Below are 18,749 nucleotides of genomic sequence, written 5' to 3'. Positions count from 1 at the left end.
AGAGAGATTAGAGTGCAGTTACCTTTAATAGGGTTGACCTTCAAGATGCTGTGGCCTGCCGGGGTACAATTGTCTGAAGTTGTTCGAAAGAAAAAAATTATTAATGTTTATTTGGATACTAAAGATGTTGCTGTAGTAAACATAGCAACTGTTGCATTTGATGATCTACCCATTGATCGTACAGTTATATTCCCTTGTCCCCATGAATAAAGTTTAACAATCGAATTAAAATCTAAAACTACCCAGTGTACCGTGGCTTGATTTTAGAGCACTCTTTAATTCTTTTTAGGTAACTCTTACTACATAGTAACCATAGTTGTCTATCAACTCTTGATATATAAAGGTAAAGCAAAAAACGTCAATATTTCTTTAGAATCTGAGGTAGGATCGACATGGACCCGCTTGAAGAGTTGATGAATTAATTCTATACTGAGAGCAATATCTGTTAGAAACTCTGCGGGTTTAAAATGAAAAATAATATAAAATTAAATCGATGAAAGATAATATTTAAAGTCATTATAAATGACAAATGACAAGACTAAACCTGTAGAGACAGACTATATTACGATCCCGATATTTGTTGTACTAATTTACTGCTGTGGTAACAATCAATTAGTTTTAAAGAAAATTGGTTCCATATACATAAAGTAACCCATCGTTTCCCATTCCGTTGTATGCTTCTCAATATGAGATCCTCTCAATGACTTGTATGACCTGGGGTCGACATATCTCGGCCAAGTTTTATGATATGTGCTCAACCTGAGCGAGCAATTTTACACATTTGTAAGTACATGGTAGCATAGTTTGCATAATGTCTTACTGCATGGTTGGAATATATAATGTCTTACTGCATGGTTGGCATATATAATGTCTTACTGCATGGTTGGCATATATAATGTCTTACTGCATTGTTGGCATATATAATGTCTTACTGCATGGTTGGCATATATAATGTCTTACTGCATGGTTGGCATATATAATGTCTTACCGCGTGGTTGGCATATATAATGTCTTACTGCATGGTTGGCATATATAATGTCTTACTGCGTGGTTGGCATATATAATGTCTTACTGCATGGTTGGCATATATAATGTCTTACTGCATGGTTGGCATATATAATGTCTTACTGCGTGGTTGGCATATATAATGTTTAACAGTTTGATTGACATAATGTCTTACTGCATGGTTGGCATATATAATGTCTTACTGCGTGGTTGGCATATATAATGTTTAACAGTGTGGTTGACATAGTGTCTTACTGCATTGGTTGGCATAATGTCTTACTGCATGGTTGACATAATGTCTTACTGCATTGGTTGGCATAATGTCTTACTGCATGGTTGGCACATTAATAAGATCTGTATACTACATTGGTTGGCATAATGTCTTACTGCGTGGATGCAATAATTTGCTATGTTAATAATTATTAATGCGCTTCTCTCCGTAAACTCTTAATTCACACCGTTTTCTTCCAATTATTGAAAATCTACAATAATGTTATATAGGGCCTATGAGTTTAAATTGATTTCTTCATACAGAGAGAAAAAAACAGAGGAGTAGAATTTCAACACGAATTTATCACTTGTCATTGATGTAGAAGTTATTAAATTTGTATGTCATTAATGTACTCTATATTAACAAACTTATATTTCAAAATATAATTGTGTATCGTTCGTCATTACAAAGGACCTATAATGGCAATATGTTAAACCGTGGTGTGTACAGTGGAGGGCGTGTTGCTGAATTTAACCTCACCCACGTTCAGTTGTCTGAAGCATTCGGGTATTTTATTTGGTAATATATAGCCTTTGCTGTCAGATATCGAAACTAAATTTGTTTAATGTATTTAATCCGAATAATCTTGCTAAAAATTGCTGGTTGTGTAATATATTTAACCCAAAATAATCTTACAAGGGGATTGCTACCAAGGTCAAAATTTCGTTTTTTATGTTATATTTTGGTGATGATGTAAAAGAAAAAGCTATTACTCGATCCGCAAAGTTATTTTTTCAAAATGTTCAGTGACCTGTAATTAGGTAATGGTATTGATAGTTTCGTCATGAAATATACAATGAAGCTTTATTTGAGATTTTTTTATATTTTACAATTAGTTCTATTCAAGCAAAAATATTTTATGTTACAGACTATTCAGTATGTGATCAAATGTTTGATTTACATGTTATTCAAATACTTCTTGGAAATGTCAACGTTAAATGTGCCATAAAACTACATTTTGGGTAGAAATGAGAAATTGATTGCGTATTTTCCCAAATGTCAAAAGTTATTCAAGTGACAAATATTTTCAGTGGAACTATAAGCCTTCAAACAATCTAATTTGGTTGTAAATCTTTCAGAGATGATATTGGCAATTTACGTCTGATAAAACAACATGATATGTCTCAGAAACAACATGACGATATTCAGACTAGAGTTGACTTGATATTCTTTTTTTCCCTGGAACCTGTCAACACTGAAGGCAAAAATCCCCTGTTGGCTCTTCAAGAAGATTTGTTTGTTAGGGCATATTGATGTGAATTCAGACTGATAGACGGTGTCTGATTATAAATTGGATTTTTACAAGAGATAGATCACGACACTCTCTCAATCTGCCAGCGGTCTAGTTCTGTTTGAGGTTTGAGGTTTAGATAAAGTCAATAACTTTTACAAAGCCAACGGCTATTAAAAAGTTGACACTTGTCTGTGTCTTCCTCATAAATTTACCAATCAATTACAGGTTCTTCATTAGGACCTAACAATTTGTAAACTGTTAACAGAATGCTACCTGTAGCTCATGAGTCATGACAGTATATGCATATTCACCAGTGGACTTCATTCTAAGAGGTAGTATTATTCCTATAATAAAAACTCACGAAATATTATTAAAACAATTTATTATACTACAAAATATACCACTATATACTTAATAATAATTACAGCATTTATAGATAGTTTAATTCAGTTCAATTTAATTCAATTGTATACTCATCATTCTTTTGGCATTTATATGTGTCATGGGAGGTAAAGAATTTAAGCCAATTTGAATCTAATTTGTCAAAAGAAAGCAAACTGACATCGATCAAACATAACACAAAACAGAACAATTCGTTGACAGTTTTACACAAGGGAATATTCACAGAAGTTGATTGTAAGTAGAAATCAGCTGTTATTAACACAGTTAGGAAACGGAACATGAGTAGACACTGACACAATATGAGTGATTCTGTTTCTTCGTCAATCTGGAAGTCTAGTGGCTCTTTGTTTTATTGTACATATCACTCCAGACATTTAGGTAGTATAATATTGCATTTATGTCACAATCAGGCCTTACCCTCCTTCCACAAAATCATTTTAGGACAGTAAAATTCCCGTATGGTAAAATCACCACCATTCCAAGATGATAATAGGCCGCTCTAAAGTAGAATAAATGTTTTTGACTTGCATAGCAAAAATACTGACCACTAATTCAGCGATTCTGAATACCACAAGTACCATAGTACACCACCTTCATACCCATACATGGGTAATAATTGGGACGCGGAAGTAAACATTCATACCATGATCAGAATGACCGCATTGCCCCATATCAACCCTGGTATCACAGTCATTGGTCATTCAGTATCTGACCAGAAGTAGAAGTCAAATTAGTAGCCAGATTGACTGTTTCTTCTGCTGAATCTCGTAGATTAAAATCTTCATTGTAAATTCATTTATTATGGCCTTGATTTTTTACACTTAAGGATTGGACTTGTTTTCCAAACTTGAAAACTGAATTATTTCCCAAATTAAAAAATCTAGTCCACTATTGAAACGGTATCGTTGTTATTTTTGTCATTGGACTGATTATAAGAAGGACTAACGTAGACACTGATGTAATTGTAATGAAAATGATAAAAAATAGTTTATCCATCACACGAGCAATTTCTTGCCATTCCACTACAGCTAACCGTTCACTTCTACCCCGTTCATAAGCCTCTAAAACACACTTCAAATACCTTAATATTTCTTTTTCTAGTTCAGAATTTGGAGTTTGGCGACCATTAGATCCTGGATTTTGTATTGATCGTTGATTATTGTCGATTAGTCCGTTAAGGTTTAGGTCAAGTCGCGGCCTGTCAGTCGGGTTATTGTTCTCAACTTTCCCATTTTCTATCAAATTCTCAGATTCGCCTTGATTGTCAATCACATCTTTATAGCCGTCTGTTTTCGTGATATAATTAAGTTGTACACATAATAATCTACCAAGTAATAAAGCACCCATTTTGATGTATTTGGAGGGACGATGAAGTAGAACTCCTTTATGATGACAATTGAGTACAAATACTGAGAGAGCAACAGAGAGGGCACTCATAGCCATAATAACTGTAAGATAAATACCTGAAATTATATACAAGATCATTATTATCCATGGCATTTTGATTGATGAAGGAGCTTAATCATGTTTCTTTTTTAAAATAATCACGTCATTTTCCTTCGATGATAGATGCTTTGATCAAAATCATTATCCATTATATCGTTATTATATAAAGACAATGTTTAAACTGTAATATTATAAAGTGTGGAATAACTATAGTCACATTTTCTAACAAACTGATTTATATTTCAATACTAGTGTTATTCATCTCATTGAATTTTTACATACATTCACCACACGCTTACAAAAAAATCTAGTCTAGCCGTTTGGTTGGGACAATGTGCTACATACTGTGCACTCGACAGTTGGAAATCGATAAAATCTAGGCTTATGCCTCTATATTGACCAAATGTCCCTATTGCACACCGCAAGGTGTTTTCTGTCCTCATAACTCCACTCAGGTGCAGAAAAGTGAGATGAAAAACTCATTTCATTTACAATTTGGACTATTCGAGTTTTTTAAATAGAAAGACTGCATTATAACATCCTGGCTTACCTATAAGAGGGATATATTCAGATGTTGGTGGCATATTTTCAGCTACCAATAACATAAATACTGAGAAAGCAAGTAACACAGTTAAACCAAGCGTCACTTTTTCACCAGAATCTGGTGGAAGGAGAAATCCAGTCATTGATAAACTAGACAGTAACATACATGGTATAATAACGTTGAAAAAATAATATAACACACGGCGTCTTATATGTATATAAAATGTTACATCAGGAAACGGTTCCCTACAACAAGGGTAAAATATCACATTTCTTATAACTTTCGTATCAATCAACGTCCATTCACCATTATCAACATAATTTTCAAGATCTATATCAGTACTTCTGTTTGACACGTCCACTTGAAATCCGTCGTAAGCCCATGATCCTAGCTTTAATCGACACACTTGGTCATCAAATGGGAAGTATGTGATATCCATTTTACAAGAACTTCTCATTCTAACTATTGGTGGCCAGAAGACCTTTCCATCAGATTCTACCATTGCTAAACTCTTCATATAGCCTTTATTATGATTATCAACACTAAAATTTAAAAAAGTAAAAACCAAAAACAAAATGTCTATTGCATGAAAGTAATGGATTCCCAAAACAATCTGATAGATATTGATATTTGTTTTCTATTTGCAAAATTTCATTTCATTGCATTTGCCACTTAATGAATAACTCCACTGGTATAATGGAAGAAAATATAGTCCTTGGTTGATGCAACCATTAATGACAGAACTTGTATTTAATTAGTTCTGGCTGCTCATAAAATCAAGATTAGCATATAACCCAAGGAATGTCACAAACGCATAAAGGAAAAACAGGCATATATTTGGAATTCATTGATATTTTCTTTAAAAAGATTTCGCTAATTTGATTTATTCATAACATTTCCTGAGACGTCGATTTTCTAAAGTAGTAGACATATCTATTCTATTATCTGACAAACAAACATATTGTTACAGAGTCAAAGCCTTCGTTAATATTCATGGAAATACAGACGTGAGCATATGAGCTGGTAATGTAACATTATCTGATTACGATACACTGGCTTACCTGTTATATAAAACAATATCTGGTAACCAAAGTAATTTACAAGGTATTCTAATGATGGATATATTACTAAACTCTTCTTTATTCCACGACAACTTCTCATCATACCATTCCTAAAACAATTGCAGATATTTATCGTATTTTCTGTAAAGATTTCATTTGATGCCTTAATTTAGATCTGTTTAAACCAAGCCAGCATTAATGGAGATCTTTCAGTAAAAACATCTTATTGTGTGGTGCATATTTATAAAGGGAACATTGGAAAAAATGAAATGAATGGAGTTTTACGTCCTACTTTTCTGCACTATGTGGGCTAATGAAGACGGGCAACTATCAGGTTAGCGAGCAAATGTCTAACTCACTGAGCCACCGCGGCTTCCAAATGGAACTTTGGAGAATTTGTTTGCTCAATGTTTTGTTTCAGCCTTGAATGCTTCCAATTTATCTAACGATCTATTGAAATTCGGTCTGAAAGAATTTTGAGAAATATAAATATCATATAGTTATTATATAGACAAAATCAATTCTAGAAGATTATTGTTGAAGTAATTGATCAGTAGGAAAGTCACGAATTTAATAATGAATCAAATTCAAATCTTTCCGAGCAATTAAATTAAAAATAGGTTTCGCCAATAAAAGGCATAACTACTAACTTTAAGTTCTTTTCAATGTAATTAGAAATTGATTTTTCAATTCACTTCATCGTCTCTTTCGACTGTATGCAATAAAAATCAAGATTTGTTCAGTCATGCATCTTGATGCTGAGTGCAAGCAAGAACAAATAGTTTTGTTTTGTTTCTCATTGGAAAGGCTTTTACAGCGACAAAAAATTGGCTCAGAGTGTGTTAAAGTCGTCATAAGAAAATCGCGCGGTCAATCAGTTCTGGAACGCGTTGAGAAAGCCGTACCCGCGTGGCAATGATGCAACAATTGTTAAACGGTGACTGAGTGTCGTCCTTTAAGCGACCCTCGAGATTCTCAGAGGGATCACATTTCCACTGCCTTTAAAGAGTTCTGAATACTACTTCTGAGCGGTTTATCAAACTTGCAGCATGGATCGACGATGATAAGAAAACTGGTTGTATATTCAAGGTTAGAGGACGGCTAGTAAGAACCCAATGTTGGAAGCTGCACGTGCTTAGAGCGTTACAGTCGTGGCAAACGCGCCGAGGAACACAATTTAGTCGCATGGGTCGTAAGTATGCGGGCAGCTGTTTTGGGCTTGTAAATTAAGGGCAGGTGCTATGAAATGGCGTATACGAGAAATTCAAAGAATGTATAGAATGCACAATTCAACACATTATTTTGAAATATAAGTTAGTCAATATTGAACACATTAATGACATAAAAATCCAATAATTCAGAAAAACTTCTAAATCAATGACAAGTGATAAATTCGTGTTGAAATTCTACTCCTCTGTTTTTTTCTCTCTGTATGAAGAAATCAATTTAAACTCATAGGCCCTATATAACATTATTGTAGATTTTCAATAATTGGAAGAAAACGGTGTGAATTCAGAGTTTACGGAGAAAAGCGCATTAATAATTATTAACATAGCAAATTATTGCATCCACGCAGTAAGACATGATATATACCAACCACGCAGTAAGACATAATATATACCAACCACGCAGTAAGAAATGGCTCTTATATAAATTCGTAACTGTCACATTTTCAATATGTCAATTATGTTATAAATTCTTCTATCCCTTTGTTTCAACGAGAATACTTAAGAGAAGTTCTATTTTTGTATTCTGTAGAAAATTGATTTAATTTTAAAACTTAAAAATAATTGGTTAGATACATTTTCAATTCTTAGGAAATTTTAGTTATTATTATTATTTATAATTTAAAATTGTTGCTTTTATCCTCCTTGTTGGATTAAAATGCCTTAAGTCATTGACATTTATAGAAAAGGAATTATATAGATTTACCTGATCTAGCCAAACATTTGTAGATAAAACTTGATTCTTCTCGTCCTATAAATATATAATGAAACTAATACAGAGTGCAATGAAGTTGAAAACTAATCGAAACCGTAAAAAGCGGTTCCCAGTTGACCGTAAATAAAAATAAGACATATAGGTTTACATATATTGTACTTGCAAGAATTTACTTCACAATTGGTTTCATAAACTGGGCCTTAATTACGACCTGGCCATGAGGGGAGGGGGTACTAACAACAAAATCAAGGGCAGTTTCATTGCTCGAAACAGTGTTTATGACAAGTTTTGAAAATGTATACACTGAGTTGAAATATTTGAAAACTTTCGAAAACATTACGAATAGATTTGTGATCTGTCTCATTGCAAACCAAACCATTGGTGGACAGACATACCCTGGGGGTATAAAACTAGTCACAATAGTGTTAAAGCGAAAACAATAAGCTTCATCCGACTTCAGTGTTTAACTTACCACATCTAAAACTTGTGTTAAAGTGATACCAAGTCGTATAACCACTGGTTTTGCTGCGTCAAATACTGGTCTAGTATTGGGATCATAATGTTCTAATAATTTCTGTAATAATCGTTGTTCATCTGTTAATCTGGATACATTGATATTATGATATCTTAAATCTGGAAATATATAGAATAATCATTATGAAGGTTAAAGATTTCAAACTCCTTAGTTCGAACATAGTAAATAACACAGTAAGTCGAATCGATAATTCTTTTGGAATAGAGAGGCACGACTTATTTGGCTCTCTTAAATATTTAAACCAATGCTGTATACGGACAGACGAACGGTCCGAGTTCAGTCACCTCACGTTATAATACTTATATTAGGATCTCATCAGATCAATGATTGTGAGACAAATGTTTTGTGTTCATTGACAATAATTAAAAAAAAAGATTTCTTTAACAGGAACAGGTTCAGAATTTTTTAGATAAGCTAATCTGTTCTTGAGACTACGCCAATGGCTCAAATTATTGAGTGGGCCTGCTCACTTATTTGGGCCTGCTTATTAAGTGCATGGCTGGGGTAGTCGGAGACTGTGGGAGGATTAAAGACACAGCTATGTTGCCATCTACAGTAAAGGTCTTTAATTTTCGTGGATAACGGCCCTTGGTGGGGCCTAGAATAAGTGATTGTGAATCATTTTATATTGTGTGTTAACCTAAGATACTTACTTTGGTGATTTTGTTTCAATTTTATATTTTTTCTACCCCTGAGGGGTTGGAGAGCCGTGAACTTGGTTCAATAAGTCAACGGTAGTTGAGCCACTAGTCTCCATCACAAAAAAGACATATTCATACAAGTTTAGAAATAGAAAGCGAAATTTCTAGTTTGAATTATAATAGGAGGGATTATTCTGAAGACTATTTACAAATATCAAAAAAAAGCGGTATGACTACCAATATCACTGTATTCGTACTTTCGTCGGTAGACTATATAAATCAAATTGTTAAGTTTAAAATTTAAAAGTTTAAAGTGAGAATAACAGATTCTGAAATATGAACGTTGGCACAAAATTAATTATCACGTTATATTTTTTTCACAGATTGATTTTGACTGTATTCGCAATAAAGATTTCAGCACTTCTATAATTCTTGTATATTAAATCTTATATGTTCTACTGGAAATTAGCGCTAAATTGTTTGGTCGTTGATACTCTATTTTTTCGTTACACGAATAAGCAACAGCGTGATTATTATACAGTTTCAAGAAGTAGGACTATTTATCAAATAAACAAACGACTCACGATGTTTATAAATGAAATAATATTTAAATATAAAATATTATATATTCATTGATTCATTTTCAAACAAAGATATTGACTTCACAAAACACCACATGCTTTATACAAAATAGTACAATATTTCCGAACTAAACACGAAAGAAAACACCTCGCATCATTTCAAGCTGCATAAAACTCGTTCAAACTGCTATTTTTCTTGTAGAGGCATTTCTGGTTCTGAAATAACATCATTTATTGATTTTGATAATGATAGTTTTTAATCACGTAATTTAGTACCTCAAAATATTTCTACTAAGACCAGAAATCTAATATCAATGAGATCTCAGTTTAATTTTATATGTCATTCAGCATTATGATGGAAGAGAATTGTCACTTCCGGTTTCTAATGATGACATTTGAAACGATGTTTTAAAACTGTTTTAGTAATGCATTTGAGCAAAATGGATGAAACCATAACTTGCTACTGCATGGTTAGTCTTGCAAAAATATGAGCGGTACATCCACCAAACATTTATAATGTCCTAAAATTGTACCAAACATTAAACATACTACATAAAATCTAATCAGAAATACTTGGTGAACCTGAACATTTAAAAAATGTTAACTATTAACATTCAATTGATACATATATAATCCCAGAAAGTCTGTTACTTCATTTTTAGGTAAAGCCCGGTCTAAAATTTTAAGAAATGCAAGCCATCTTGAACAATTAAAGCTATCTTTAGTTTAATGCAGGTCTCCCCAAATCCTGAGGAAATAAAGAAATATATAGATACAATCATTTTGATTTTGATAACTTTCTCTTTATTTACCGGTTCCAGTAAAATTAGCTACTACATAAGAATTTAATAAGTATAATTAGCCTTAAACAATACACGTGTATGTGATGACAGTACAACACACAATCGAGTTCCAGCAATGATAAGACAAAGTGGTTTCTCTAAGAGTTACAAACATGCAATGTCTACCAATACATATTGTCTACCATCAATTACTTTACACATCACAGCTTTATATACTGGTTAATTATTCTGTCCAGACAATAGTTATGCAAATACTATTTCCCTTTAGTCTAACGTGGTTGTAAAACCTTACTTTAAACTCAAACCACATGCCAAACACAACCTAAATGGGTTTCAAGGGACTGTGAAACATAGTGCCTGAATCTGAAGAAGAAAAACATCTCTAGCGGTGAACGTTTAATACTCAAGGGCACTCAACTTGTCATTCATCAAATAACATTCAAAATACAAAATATTTTGTGAGTATTTAAATTCTTTTACTATGTTGACCTGAAGGAAATTCAATCGTCTGTTACAGATATACAATCAAAGAAATACAGGTTTTTTTTATTACATTAGCCTGGGTAATTCAGTAATGTCCCCTATGTTAGTACATGGTCAATGACTAAAATCGTGAAGAAACTTTATTGATCCATCAATAGGTAAGTTTCAAAAATCAGATCAAAACTGGGCTCTCTATCACGTTCACAAGCCAATGATTTTAAATTTTTGTTGAATCAATAATTAATAACTAAGAAACTGTTAAAAAAACGAACTCATCAATATACAAATGTCTCCCCAGAGACTGAGTTTGAGAGTTGTCATTAGTATGCTGCTCATTGGCTCATTCCAAAGACAAAAACAATCGCATGTATTTAGTGGATTTACCACTGAGAGAATAGTTTCCAGAATTTAACTGATACGTCATTGAGGAAGTAGTTAATACGACATTTATTTATCTAGATAACTGTTTATATGTAACGATATTTACATTGATAAAGTGATAACTAATGATTGAAATATTGATATTTATTTCTATTGTTTACGATCTCAACTCACTAATTAAAATCTGTGTAGAATATCAAATAAAACTGTAATTAATGATATGTCATTGTTCTTCGTTTGATTTCACTAAAGATCATTATCAACCACGATCAAACAATACAAATGACAATTAATGGTTCTCCATCCATCTTTATTACAACCAAGATGAAAAAGTCATTAATTACATCCTGTTAAGTAAAGTTATTTACAGTAGGGTTATTTTCTTCTCATTATGGTACCTGATCCACAAAATAAAGCTTAATATGAACAGAGGAGAAGACCTTCGTGGCTAGTTTCCAGTAGAAATCCCATTAAATATAATAATCAAGAAATCAAGGTTAGGTAAATACAATGTATTCTGTCAAAAGCGTAGTATAACACTGGAACAAATGAAAAATCATCTAAATTTTTTTCTGAAAACTTTACTTAGTAAAATTAGTTAAACATTTGATTGTTTTTCCTCAATTTTACCCCATTTAAAAAAATAAAGATTTTGTAACTTTGGCATATATCTTACAATTTTATTATGGAGACGCTTAACTTTTGAGTTTGTATTTTGAGGCCTTGGTAAAGGTTAGATCGACCAAGACGGAAAATTGAATGGGTCGTAAGGTTGCAGACTAACTTTTATCTAACCTTTTTTTAATATCTAATATCGATGAATATAAAACGTTATTTATCTACATCACAAAAACCTTCGTTTAATGCAAACGACGAACATCTTTAACCATTTGAGCCCCACATGATCAGTGATAGGGAAGAAATACAAAAGAACAATCTGGATCTATGTCGAGAATAAAGCCTGGATCTTCTGTTTTGTTTAGTAAGCGTAAATCGCGAAGCCACTGTGGCTATTCCATAACCAAAAGGACAAAATTTCCTTTTATTTTTCTGACATCTTCACCTGGCTAGAAGTGAAATTATCATATGTATTGTACTAAGTGTATAATTCCACTGTACTGATATTTTTTTTCTAGTCTAGTCCTGAAAATAATTGAAAACCTAAATGTAATCCTTATAGAGGTGTTATACAATATAGGTTTTTATGAAAGAAACTAAATTATCTATTTTATTATCGAAGAGCCAGACTTCAATAGTTTTGGTTTCTTTCAGTTTCCGTTTCCATCTGAAGATTCATCTCGACGAACGGGTTGAAGTCATTGTAAACTTTGCATTGATTGGACGAAATCGAATATTATCCCGGATTGATTAGACGACATCAAATACTCGTCTAAATTATTAAATCACATAAACCAGAAGCAATCCAAAAGCTTTTTAAAGCAACAAGCGAACAAGCCAGCATCCAGTTTGTAATGACACACATGCTAAGAGTACCAATCACATGCTACTTTTTTCGTTTATTGTATTAAAACAATGGCTTGTAAGCATAAGATATTTTTTTTGGGGATCTATTCTGTAAAAAAACATGGATCCACAATATTGCTTTCAAACAGGTTTTAACGTTGTCTCCGTTACTTCAAATGCGTCCATGGACAGTGCTTTACACTACTATCGGTCTTCTCTACATATTTCTTGTGGTCGCATTGAAAAAGGAAAAAAAAGATTTCGTTACGTACCTGAATTTTGGCGTATTAAACAACCCTCCCCACTCCTTCTCAGTCGGGTATTTATCTCTTATCAGTTGGATTATTAGCATGCCAATTGTTACGGTTACGGTTATAAATTTTTACTTCTGATTTGAAAGAGAGTAAGCAAGCGAGCGGAATGAATCAATATGAATGAAGGTTAGTACAGTCAATTAAATCCTAGGCTGAAGTAAAATTTAAGATTCTTTCTGCCAATCCTTTACTTTTTTGCTTCCGCTTTTTATGGCCGGTTGCGTGCTCAACATCAAACCAAGCTAGTTACATTAGAATATGCTCTTTTACCTTTAGCATAAAGAATCCAATATTCCCATATCATTTGATTACGATTAATTTAATCATTGATCAGAATTCAATTTACCATACCAAATCTAGACCAATACTCTCAATTCTACTGCAGGAATCTAAATTACAGATTGATTTTCTAGATGAGGTGTTAATTCCTACTAGTTCCTTCTGACAGTATTCCAATATTCAATACACTTAAATTCATTTAATGATGCTATTCAAAGTGCTCTAATTATTTAAATGGGGTTAAACCGAATATTCATTGTCACTTCATGTGATCGCAGACTGGTGGTGCCAGAGAGGTCGTCTAGAATCTACCAATGTACAAAATAGGAAATGAAGTCGAATTGCTATTTAAGTATATTTAAGTAAATATATAGAAAATTAATACATCAAATTGTCTGCGTGATTTATAGTTATCGATATCATTTGTCAAAACTTTCTGTCTGTATTAACCGTAGTAATACTGAACAACTTTAGAAAGATTCGATCAATGCATTGTAGGATGTAGACACAAAGAAATTTTTAACGTATGGTTTCTATGGGAAAAAAAGCATTTTACATTATCTTCCACTAGACATGAAGAGACGACAAACAGAGACTAGAAACTGACAGAAATTATCATATCAAATACATCTAAATCACTACTATAATCCTTGATCTTTCCTTTCTCAAATTTCTGTGGAATAAGTGAAAAACGACATGGTCTACTGTCCCCTTTCTCGCTTTCTTGTGTAGTAGATAAAAATATTGCCAATAACCACTTTTAGAGTCTAAACATATGAAAGGGTGTGCTATAAAAGCCATCAACTCAGTTATAGAAGTAATATTAGATATACCAGCTACGTCTTTTGTATGTATTGCTCAAATCAACAATCATACATTAGGTGTCACTTTCCGTTTGGACAAGCTTAATTTAAATTCTGTATTCTCAACATTATGTCTTAAACTTGAGTTATTGGATTTAAATGTAGTGCAACAATATTTTTTTTTGTTATAAATGCATACTGAATAATAAAATCTCACTTCACTACTAGTCACTCTGAATAACCCGCATTGCAGAGTAAACAGGCATGACCTTCGTTTGGTTGACAAATTTACAGGAATGAATCTAACTTTTACCCTTTTAAGTTAAATTTCTTTGGTATCGATGTTAGTTTTCAATATGTATTTTTTCTACAAGGCCGTACCGAAATAATTTTCTGTTCTTCGGGATTTCTTGAAAAAAAAAAGGTACGAGCGAACGAAATTTTTTTTTTAATTTAAAAAAAAAAATGTCTAAAAGTTAGTAATCATTGATTTGGTCGGTGCGATATAATATTTTTTAATTTTTTAAAAAAAAAAGTCCCTTCGTACCATTAAAATTTTCCAGCATGGATGATTTTGAATGTATTCAGATAAAATAACAATTAATAGTATTTATTTATGGTGTAAAGGCTTCAAAACATTTTGATATGGCACAACTAGCTGTTTTAAATTTGTCATGGTGCGTATCGACATACCACAAAAAATTTGTAATCTTCCACAAAATTTTTTTGGACAGTTTAACTGGTCTTTTGACCAGCCATCATCAATTGTTTTGCACCAATCTAGCACATCACAAAATAGTTTTTGAGGTCCAGTTAAGGTTTTGTCAAAGACTGGTGGTGTAGGTTTTTCAGGAAACATGAATGTCTTTCTTGATGCCATCATAAAATCGAACACATATTTATCACTTTTGCAAGTATTACAAACAGGTTCTTCAGACGAAGAATGAGAAGGCAAGTTAATTAAAAAGTCCACAAACTTGGATTTCAGTTCATCACACAGAGAAATTTTCAACGAAAGTGTAACCAAGACACCGCCTGATTTTAACATATTGTCCTTGATGTACACTTTTTCTGGGATCTGTGATATGCACGATTGAATTCCTGTAGATGCCAGATCATAAACATCTTTAAAATTGTTTTCAGGCTCAACATCAGTATGGCAAAATAAGTTTCTGGTGTGACCTAATTTTGATTACTAAAATAATTTTGGTAAAAAAGACAAATACAAATATTAACTATAGCACTGCATCGGCCATGCCTATTTCTGATAATTAACAACTTCCGGAATTTCGATGCGTTCGGTCCTCGAGAAAACGTTCTTGCTTCAGCGAAGGGCCTAAACTACTGTACGAACTCACTCTTTCAACAGCTGGAACATGTTCTACTATAATTGTCGCACGATGTCCACAAACTGACAAACGGAAATAGAGGGCGCAATTTGTTACTCCCGCTACCAAATTTTAGGCTTAGAGAAATAAAAATGAAATTAAAAATGAGAGCTAAACAATCATGTTATCTGATCAATTTAGAGGTACGGACATACGGGCAATATAATTTTTTTTTTTTAAATCAAAAATTTTTTTTTCAAAATTTTACATACGGGAGCTCTTTTGACACATACGGCATATTATTTTTTAATTTTAGAAATAAAATTTCGATAACGGAAAATCGGGTACGAAATTCCCGACGAACAGAATATTATTTTGGTATGGCCCAATTCATAGAGACTTTTGATAATATGATTTTCTAATAAATGTCAGTGTAGATTATGGTGTACTAAGCAAGAGATCTAATGTAAGATTACGTGTAGAAAGCTAGAGATGTGTAAAAATTAAATTCTAAATGTAAGGTTCATGTAACTGTCAATATCACTTAAAGATAGTAGAAGTCTACCATTAACAAACATTATCTTAGATAAGAGAATTTCTTACTATGACATTAGAAAGAAAAACCGCAATAGGAACCTGAGAATGTTCATTCATAGAAATGTAATATAATATTATAGTTCTATGGTTTAACCAACTTTCCACGAACTGAGAAGGGTCTCAAAATTACTTGGACCCGTTTTGACAGTAATTACAGGGTCATTTTGGATTACTAACCCGTTAAAACTTATATTCATTCTATACAATCATGAATACAGACCATGTTTACTTTTCTACCAGGCGCCACTCACATCCATTCAAATTCTCTAATTAGCTTCTGTTTTTCTTAAAATCCTCTAGATAGCTCCTTATTCTTAGAGTAGCTTTTTTTTGTTTTATTAAAATCCTAAAGATATCTTCATTTTTCTTAGAGTATAGCTTCTTTTTTCTTAAAATCCTCTAGATAGCTCCCTTCTTTATTTCTTACGATACTCTAAAAAGCTTTTTTAAGAACAATCTAATAAGTTAATAATGCACATTTAATACACATGTACTTACTCGATATATAAATCGAATATTAAACATTTTCTGAGCTCACGGGAATTTTCGATTTTACAGTGAAAAGTCAAGTCAATTTATATGCTGGTATTCGATTATTCACTACTGTGTCTGAGTGAATTCTACTTGTTGAGGGTGTATTTATAATATGTTGTAGTCGTTCTATAATAAAATTGCAAAAATCAAGTAGCACTTGAAATGGATGTCTTAAAATATAATAAGAACAAAATCAATATCACATCAATATGCAATCTGCTATTCAGAACTACTTTAAAATTCATAATAAAACAACGTTACAATCGATAACCTTTTACAGAAAGAATAATTACATGTTTGTTTGCTTTCAAAACTTCATTTTGGTGCTGGGTTGACAAACCCAATCGCAGAGTCTCATTTTCAGTTCAGGAAGGGTAAATATACTGTGCCTTGCTAAGGCTACCTACCGCAGTAATATTTATGGAAACAGCTGTTTTATATCAGATACAGATTTGTAGCTGGCTTCAAAACTTCTGTGATCGTGCCTTTGAAACGTTTTTTGAACATATCTTTCTATTTTATACGGTAAAGGATAATGTCTGATTCTTTAATGTCACCATTCAACGAATGCAGCATACCAACTGAAACGAGTTATCATAAAATGATGGCTGTCTTTTGAGACTGCGTTCGATATAATATGTTCTACCTTTCACATTCTCAGGTCTTAAGAATGCGAGAACAGAATGAATAGCAACGCTGAAAGGAAACGCCTGGATGTATATTTATATTGGTTAACTGCATTGAACACCTTTCCAAATGATATTTTTTATTTGGAAGCAGAATTCAGTAGTATATACGTGTCAAAATAATTCATAGCCTGTTGAAAATTTAGTCCTCCAGAGAATCCGCTTCGACCTTATGATGTTGCTTCATTCTGTCTTCATTATAGCGTAATAGGAAATTTCATTTTTTAGTATTGACAATTATCAACAACATGCGGATCTAGTAGGGTCAATATAGATTCTTTTAAGCAGAAATATTATTTTGGAATGTTATGCCATGTCCTGAAACTATTGTCGTTAACCGACCATGTCATAATACATTTGTGAAGTTAAGTTCGTATTTTTTTTCTTTTAAAAATAAACAAGACCGAACAGATTATGTTATAGTTTCTAAGTTAATCAATTAAGTCTATTATAAAGATGACAACGAGAGAATAAAATAGAGTATTGACAGATTCCGTGTCTATTTATCTCAGTAGTTGAAAGACTTTGTTGCTATAACAATCTTTAGAAAGTCTTTTGACACTAACTTGGTCAAGTGACATTAGTGCTCATTGTGAGCAATTTGTTTCAGAAATTTCCACGCATACAGCTGCCATATCTGACATGCAAACGGTCATCTAAACACGGAACATTTTAGTAATCGTCTAGACCAAGTACCGTCAACATGCATTAAGTGACCAATGGTCATGGTCATTCATTAACTAAGTGTTATTTGATTACTTTGAACGAATACTTAGTATACAATCTACAATTTTCTTAAGAGCAAATCAAGGATCATTTGGTTTCTCACCATATAGAAAGTTGAGCTGCCAATCTTCTCGCACCAAGACATAAATAGTTTTAATAGACCATCTTAAACTTGTTGAGGTTTTCATCAATACATTTATAGGAATTCTATAGTAACCTGTCCCCAATATTTCAAAACAAAATATTACAGTACAATATTTCAATAAACAAGAAGTCACTCATAACCAAAATTATTAACTGACCAGTTGAACTGGTTGAAAGTTGATAACAAAGGTACTTGACACTAGGTAACAGGTAACTAAAAAAAAAGAAAATGCCAGGAAAAGCTCATTCTTCAGGAGCACCGGATTGGATTGTGTGAGGGTTGGCAACTAAACCTCCACTCACAATTAAAAACATTAAATTGGTCCGAATTTACTCGTTATTAAGTACAAAGAATACAAAATCAGATATCATAGAGATCCAACTTTTGCTTCCTGTCTAACTTATAAAGTTATAAATACGCTTACGAAAGCGATGTATACTAGGATAAACAGGTGTTATGAATTATTGAAGATTAAATCAGATATACAAAACTTAAAACAAGATGTATCTGACTAATTCAATATCGGTTAATATCAGAAAATACAT

At 32.5% G+C, this 18,749-nt stretch overlaps 1 protein-coding gene across 1 annotated transcript; it reads right to left on the bottom strand.

The window, feature by feature from the left end:
* Nucleotides 1-3,800: 3,800 nt before the first annotated feature.
* Nucleotides 3,801-15,236, bottom strand: LOTGIDRAFT_152290 (hypothetical protein; the record flags this gene model as incomplete). The annotated part of the gene is made up of 6 exons (XM_009045736.1): nt 3,801-4,375; nt 4,909-5,444; nt 5,964-6,073; nt 7,896-7,940; nt 8,377-8,537; nt 14,882-15,236. The coding sequence occupies 6 exons, from the start codon at nt 15,234-15,236 to the stop codon at nt 3,801-3,803; spliced, it is 1,782 nt and encodes a 593-aa protein (XP_009043984.1).
* Between the last annotated feature and the right edge of the window lie 3,513 nt (nt 15,237-18,749).

Source organism: Lottia gigantea, assembly GCF_000327385.1.
Source record: "Lottia gigantea unplaced genomic scaffold LOTGIsca_1, whole genome shotgun sequence".
NCBI lineage: Eukaryota > Metazoa > Mollusca > Gastropoda > Lottiidae > Lottia > Lottia gigantea.
The sequence above is the reverse complement of the archived record's forward strand: the minus strand, read 5'-3'. Positions and strand labels throughout refer to the sequence as shown.